The sequence below is a fragment of the Pangasianodon hypophthalmus genome, chromosome 13, assembly GCF_027358585.1.
Source record: "Pangasianodon hypophthalmus isolate fPanHyp1 chromosome 13, fPanHyp1.pri, whole genome shotgun sequence".
Classification (NCBI taxonomy): domain Eukaryota; kingdom Metazoa; phylum Chordata; class Actinopteri; order Siluriformes; family Pangasiidae; genus Pangasianodon; species Pangasianodon hypophthalmus.
In genome coordinates this window covers 25457365-25464864 of record NC_069722.1, presented here as the reverse complement: position 1 = coordinate 25464864, position 7500 = coordinate 25457365, and the positions used below count along the sequence as shown (strand labels likewise).

The 7500-nt window shown below is 41.1% G+C and overlaps 1 protein-coding gene across 3 annotated transcripts in view; it reads left to right on the top strand.

Annotated features, from left to right (window-relative positions):
- The window catches only part of LOC113523774 (voltage-dependent T-type calcium channel subunit alpha-1I), a 162414-nt gene that overhangs the window by 104218 nt on the left and 50696 nt on the right, over positions 1-7500 (top strand). For all 3 annotated transcript variants that reach the window (XM_034310154.2, XM_053239084.1, XM_034310152.2), the window contains exons 7-8: positions 1781-2105; positions 2783-2875. In XM_034310154.2, the coding sequence (XP_034166045.2) occupies positions 1781-2105; positions 2783-2875 (418 nt within the window). The remainder of the gene's footprint in view (positions 1-1780; positions 2106-2782; positions 2876-7500) is intronic.

The window sequence follows — 7500 nt, the reverse complement described above, 5'->3', positions numbered from 1 at the left end:
GTTTCGTCACTGAGACTCACCCATGGTTGCTTAGCAACAAGGTTGCAAAGCCTCTACCAAAGTTTATTCAGATATGGTTTGGCAAATAGTTTCAATAAAAGGTGAGTATGTGTAAAACTGTGCTCATTCCATATTGTTGCCTTCTGAGTGCAAACTTTGTAGCTTTTATCTTGCCATCCTATAGTTTCCATGGTAACAGAATCAGGGGATTAGGTGTGTTTATTACTCATTTCAGAGCCTTGCCGTTGTTTTAGTGTGCATTACAGACCCGATTATAGTTTTATCTCTTCCCTGTTTTTGCCTTTGGAATGTTTGACCTTTTTCCTGTTTTTCTGACTGCACCTTTGGGAATGTCAGCTTTCTGGATCAAAACGCTTACACTCGCAGCTCCTGTGACAGCGCTGTCTCACCGCTCACGTCTCACCACGCCATGCTTTGTTTCTCTCAGTGTCCTTGTAAATGCTTCAAGTTGAATTTGTTTGATTTGAAGTGTGACATAATGGCAGAAAAGTCAGACTCTGCTCCACAAACGCAATAAAGTGGCTTCATCTAGCCATTACCTCGAATCTTTAAGAGAGTTCGAGAGTTCCCCCAAATGCACAAACTGAAGAAATGTTTAAAATTTGAATATAGATTTAAAGCGCTTTCACACCTATTAATCCATTTGTCGAGACTGAATCAGAGTGAAATTGATTCTTTTGATTCGTTTGGATTGGATTGGTTTCACACTGAGCATAATTAAACAAACAAACAAAAAAAAAAAACATTGTTTGAGATGTGTGTGTGTGTGTGTGTGTAGAGCTGAAAACATCCTTGTAAAAGATGGAGCGATGGAAAAATCTACACAAAGAGAACATGGAGCTGATGATCAATAAATTATATAAATAATGAGTTTAAAACATTTTGTGCTTCCAGTGTTTTTCTCTTTTTGTTTTGTTCGTCCATTTCTCCAGAACACATGGAGTTTCTGCAGCGCTGTGGCTCTGAGCTGCGGCTCAGTTTGAATATCGTGCCTCAATTTAGTGGCTCACAAAAAAAAAAAAAAAAAAAAAAAGACTGCAATGGCATGTTTGATTCACTTCCTGCAGATAAGTTGATTCAGAGTCCAATCTGACCCCAGATAGTGTGACTATCATATCATTTAACGTTATAATAGCTTTTGTTTTCTCTGCTATGTTGTTTTTTATCACAATCTATACCATATCCCCCCCCCCCCTTTTTTTCTCTCTCTCTCTCTCTCTCTCTCTCTGTCTCTCGCTCTCTCTCTCTCTCTCTCGGCTGTAAATGAAAAGTGACATTTACACAAGAGACCAGAGCGAGTTTGTTTGGAGTTGCCATGGGGGGAATCTCTACAGCGCCATAATAGTCTGATCTGTTGGTTTAGTTTATCATATGATCCCCAGACACACGTGTGTGTGTGTGTGTGTGTGTGTGTGTGCGTGTGTGTGTGCGCGTGTGTGTTTTCGCTCGCATTGCCCAGTGAGTCTTTAGATTAAATTGCTTTGGGATTTTGCTGTGTGTTTGAACCAGATACATCATCAACTCTCAATTAACTGATTCATTAATCTAATTATCTGTTTAGTGACAGTGAGTGTGTTAATCACGTAACCCTTATGACATGTTTATTACTCAGCTACGTACGTCCCACAGACCCACAGCATTCTTAGGTTTTAGTAAAAAAAAAAAAGAAGAGAAGGGGGAGCAAACAGAAAAGCAATAAAGAAAGCAAAGAAAACAATTTCTCCTGATGTTATTTATCTTTTCTCTCCTCCGTTCTCAGTCCGTCCGGAGTGACGCTCCCCGCTCCCTACTACCAGCCTCAGGAGGAGGATGAGCGGCCCTTCATCTGCTCGTTAGCGCAGGATAATGGGATCATGTCGTGCTCGGACATTCTCCCGCTGAGGGAGGGAGGGACGGAGTGCTGTTTGGATAAAGAGGACGCTCTCCAGGCCCTCGGATCAGAACCGCTCTCCAACGCCAGCGCCATGGGGCTCTGTGTCAACTGGAACCAGTACTACACCCGCTGTGTGACCGGAAACAGCAACCCCCACAAGGGCGCCATTAATTTTGACAACATTGGCTACGCTTGGATTGTCATCTTTCAGGTATCATGGATACTTTGATGTTTGTTAGATGGAAAGGTACATCAGAATACATGGATGTGTGACAGGATGGATGGATGTTTTGATGTAAAAAGCTGGATGAACAGGAGGATACGTGGATGGAGGGATGGATGGATGGGTATACATGTAGATGGATGGATGGGTGGATGTGCAGGTAGATGGATGGATATACAGGTAGATGGGTGTACATGTAGATGGATGGATGGATAGGTGGGTGGATGTACAGGTAGATGGATGGATGGATGGATGGATGGGTGGATGTATGGGTAGATGGATGGATGGATGGGTGGATGGATGGGTGGATGGATGGGTAGATGGATGGATGGATGGATGGATGAATGGGTGGGTGTACAGGTAGATGAATGGATAGATGAATGGATGGACGGGTGGATGGATGGGTAGATGGATGGGTAGATGGATGGATGGATGGATGGATGGATGAATGGGTGGGTGTACAGGTAGATGAATGGATGGATGGATGGATGGATGTTCGTACGGGTAGACAGATACTTAGTTAAATGGGTAGAAGACATTTATTAGTGGTGATGGTGTAGAGAAGATCAGAGGAAGATCTGAATCCTGTGAGATTGATGTAATGTGTTTGCCGTGTGCTCACTGATGTGTGACTTTTGGACATTCCTGTGTTTTTGTTTCTGAAGGTGATCACATTAGAAGGCTGGGTGGAGATCATGTACTACGTGATGGATGCTCACTCGTTCTACAACTTCATCTACTTCATCCTGCTCATCATCGTAAGTTCCTGTTCTCTCAGACTCCTCACTGTACAGTGCAGTACTCGCTCTCAGAAAATCTCCAAGCCTTAAGGAACTTCAGAGGGAACCTTTAAAGGTCTTATGTAGAACCGTACACCAGTGTGATTCCCTATCAGACAGCCTTCCAAGAAGAACCCTTTAAGCCTAAGAGCCCTTAAATATGGATGGATGGAAAGATGAACAGATGAAGTACTCATTCAGGCAGAACCGTTATTTGGAAGCTAAGAACCCTTAAATATCCAGTGAATCCTTAAAGAACCCTTAAAGAACCAAGAAGTTCTTTTAAACTCCTGACAGGTTCTACGTGTTAATAAGAAAACAATGAGCAATAATTTGGAGCTTGACCCACACACTTACTTATTTAACACACACACACACACACTCAAAAGGTTCCTTAGTTCCTAAAAACTATGAATCACTGAAAAAGTTCCTGAGTTCCTGAACACATTCCTGACTCCCAAAGAAATATTTCTGAGTTCCTCCTAAAGTTTCTGAATTAATGAAATGAGCAATAAGGTGGAGTTTGTACTGCACACTGACCCAGTTCACACTTTTAGAACAGAAGGGTGTAGGGTCTATGCAGAACCCTTTATGATAGCTAAGGTTCTCCATAGAACCATGTCTGATGTAGGGTTCTACGTAGAAACTTTAAGGTTTCTCCAAGAGGGCAATCACAGAAGGGTTTTAAATGTAAGAATGATTATTCGCAGTTATTAATAATTTTATTTTTGTGCATTTACGGTTACAGTCTGGTTGCTGCTTTCCCCTCTGCAGTTCTCTGAGAATAAATCGACTGCGTTGCGTTTTTTTTTAAATTGTATTTTCTTTCTTTGTTTTCAATCACTGCGCTCGTGATCACTGCTCTGCCTTTGTGTATCGATTGCGAGTTCTGCTGATTCACTGTGTAGATTGTTTTTGGTTTTTTATGTACCTCCTGCACACTTTCATATCTGCTGGAGGTAAGCAACAAAAAACAAGAAGTGAAGGTAATGTTTAGAGAACTGAAATAAGAGAAAATATTATTTTTTTATAACTAAATAAAGAATAAAGACAGCTCTTGCTGGCATCTGATGGATTTCCGTGCTTCGGAGCAGACAGCGCTGATGCCGGGAATGTTTTATATGATGCTGAGAACTGAAATTTAAAAAAGGCCGTAATAAAACCTAAAAGAAAGAAATTGTTATAAGTGGCTCAAAAAAGCTCTAAATTCAAAAGTATGCTCTTGTATTTATTTTGTAAATGTCTGTGTATTACACAATTTATTTTATTTTATTTTATTTAACCAGTCAGGATCGTATCAGTGAGACTGGATCCTAACCTTAACCCTCGACGTGATTCTTTTTCTCTCTGACTGATTTGTTTTCTTTTTGTTTTGATGTCTCTCGTGTCGAGTGTTAAATGAAAATGCATTTGTTATCTTCACGCACTGACGGTGACGTTCAGTGTGTCAGATTTGGAGGACGAGATGCTCAGACAGATGGAAAATGTTCTGTATTGCACACAGGGGTAATGAGAGTAATAACACACTCCACTCCGACTCTGACGCTTAAACGTGCATTAATAACACACTGAGCAGCACATAAAGAGTGCAGAGCTAACAGACTGGACAGACAGCTGCGTTACATTAACCTCGGGATTTAAAACTGGAATAAATGTTCATGTGAGTCTTTAAAACTCGAGACGTGACGTTATCTGTTTCTCCAAGTGGTTAGAAGATGAACTGTAATGGCTGCTGGTTAAATAGGACCATTAAATCTTTATTTTATTTTATTTTACAGATCCCAGTGTGTGTGTGTGTGAGTGTGTTATGCTTTGTGTAATGATGCTGTAATATGGTGTGTGTGTGTGTGTGTGTGTTGCCACGCAAATCTCGCGATAATTCTGGCAATTCAGGGAGTTTTAATTTGAATGGAGAGAGAAGATGCAGGTAAAGCAGGAAAATTGTCCAGAATATTACATTAATAACAACAGCATTCCTTCATGAAAAAACCACCATGACCCCTTTTTTCCATGTTCATCCTGATCGCTTTTGACTTTCAGATTCAGAGACTTGAGTCCGAGAGTCACGTCAGTATTTACGTGAGGAAAGTTGCTGGTATTCAGAGTCGGGTTACGCAGCTGCCTTCTGAGCTCCACATTCAGATTATTAAAATCTCCTGTGTGTAGCTCACAGCTCCGAGGTTACCGGATTTTTCTCGAGTAGAAGCGTCTGAAGATTTTCAAGGTCAGTCCAAGGTCAGAATTACACATAACTGAGACACGCCTCCAAGGACAGATAACACAGTTAACTTTATGCATTTTTACGTAAATATTTGAATATTAAATTTGTACACGAGATTTATTTGCATGAGGTTTTAAACGTTCGAGCTCGTGCAGACGAGGAAGGGATTTAATTCTTCCATTAGTCTCCCAAATGCGTGTAAGTAAATATGTGATTTTCCTCTTGGAGGAATTCAAATTTGTCTTGGCTTCAGCACTGTTTAATTAGCGTGTGTGTGTGTGTGTGTGTGTGTGTGTGTGTGTAAGTAAGTGTGATAGTGTTTGGCCACAATCCCCTCCTAATCAACACAGTTTGGGGGATTACAATGTCTCTTTTAGCAGGAATGCGGATATTTTAACTCCACCGTTGGCGTGTTCACTCTGTAACCAGGCAACAGCATGACTGGGCGTGGCTACCTGTCCATGTGTTGTCCAGTCACATCATTTACTTATAATAAACACAAATCTGCAGAAGACATTTCTTTATGATAAGTGGAAATGAGGACATGTCTTTGAGTCCATATATGGAAATGAGATAATCTCTGAGTGGGTGTGTCTTTATGACCATAGATGGAATGTCTTCGAGTCCAAATGAAAATAAGAGAAGCTCTGTGTTTAATAGTATAGATGCAAACACGGGTGTGTCTGAGTCCTCATATCTAAAAGAGAGCTGCTCTGCGTGGGCGTGGCTTTAAGACCACAGGTGCAAATGTGGGCGTGTCTGTGTCCATGTATGGAAATGAGAGCTGCTCTGTGATGGCGTGTCTTTAAGACCATTTATGCGTATGTGCCTTTTAGAGTCCGTATATAAGAATGAAAGCAGCTCTGAGTGGGCGTGTCTTTAAGACCTTGCACTGAAATGTGGGTGTGTCTTTAAGTCTATAAGAAAAGCTGACTGGGCATGTTGTTAAGATCATAGATGAAAATATGGGCGTGTTTTTTAGTCTGTTTATGGAAATGAGAGCAGCTCTTAGTGGGCGTGTCCTAGAGTCTATATGGAAATGAGAGCAGCTCTTAGTGGGCGTGCCCTAGAGTCTATATGGAAATGAGAGCAGCTCTTAGTGGGCGTGTCCTAGAGTCTATATGGAAATGAGAGCAGCTCTTAGTGGGCGTGTCCTAGAGTCTATATTGAAATGAGAGCAGCTCTTAGTGGGCGTGTCTTAGAGTCTATATTGAAATGAGAGCAGCTCTTAGTGGGCGTGTCCTAGAGTCTGTTTATGGAAATGAGAGCAGCTCTTAGTGGGCGTGTCCTAGAGTCCGTATGTGGACACAGTAGTGGGTGTGTTTTTGATCCCATATATTGAAATGAAAGTAACCCTGAATGGGCGTATCTTTAAGATCTTTGATGAAAATGTTACTTCCTCTGATGACTCCGCCCCTTATGCTGAAAGTATCCAGGTTTCCCCACTTCACAGTGGTTTTCAGATCAGTTCGAATGCAGTAAAGGAAGCTAGAAGACAGATAGTTTTGTTGTAAATGGATAAAGAGAACTTCGGTGTGTCCTTCCTCTGTCCTCCACCTTTCACTCCGTATCTCTCCCTCCATCTTAATTGTGTTTTTTTTTCTTTTCTCGGCCGTCTTGGGGTCACCCTGCACACTGACTCTACCGCATTATAACAGTGGTTATTAATCACCTCGTGTGGAACTTTCCTACTTTCCTTCTTAAACACAGCTTTAGAGCGCTCGTCTGCTCCGAAGCCGTTATTATTCTGTGAGTCATAAAAATACAATAAATACAAATTAAAGGTTAAACAACTGGCATAAACCTACAGAAACATTTATGAAAGCTTATTCCAGGAGGTGGAATCTGTCATAAAGACTGCTTTGTTCAGCTTAAGAGCCTGGTTAGTATAAATGCTAACACTGTTGTGGTTATAGGGCTACATGACACTCACATAAGCCTTTCATGATAATTGATTTAAACCTACATAAACATTTATAAAGGCTTAATCCTGCTGGCATCAGCTGTCCAAAAGCTTGTGTTTGTCAGAGAGATGATGTCAGAGAGGTCAGTGCGTTACTTAAGGTGATGTTCATAGGGCTACATGACACCTATATAAGCCTTTCATGACTTTCACTAATCTACATAAACTAACATAATGCTGCATAAACACTTATAAAGGCTTATTCCAGTTCATCATGGCTGTCATAAAGGCTGCTTCTGGCACATTACCCTGGTCATTATACACTGTGACGTGAGTAGTGTTCATAGAGTAACGTGACACATACATACATAATCCCTTTATGAAAACTGACATACACCTACATAACCCTTTATAAAGGCTGCAGTAAGCGTCAGATGTCATACAGACTACTTTGTAAACTTTTGTGTCAAGTTTGCATAA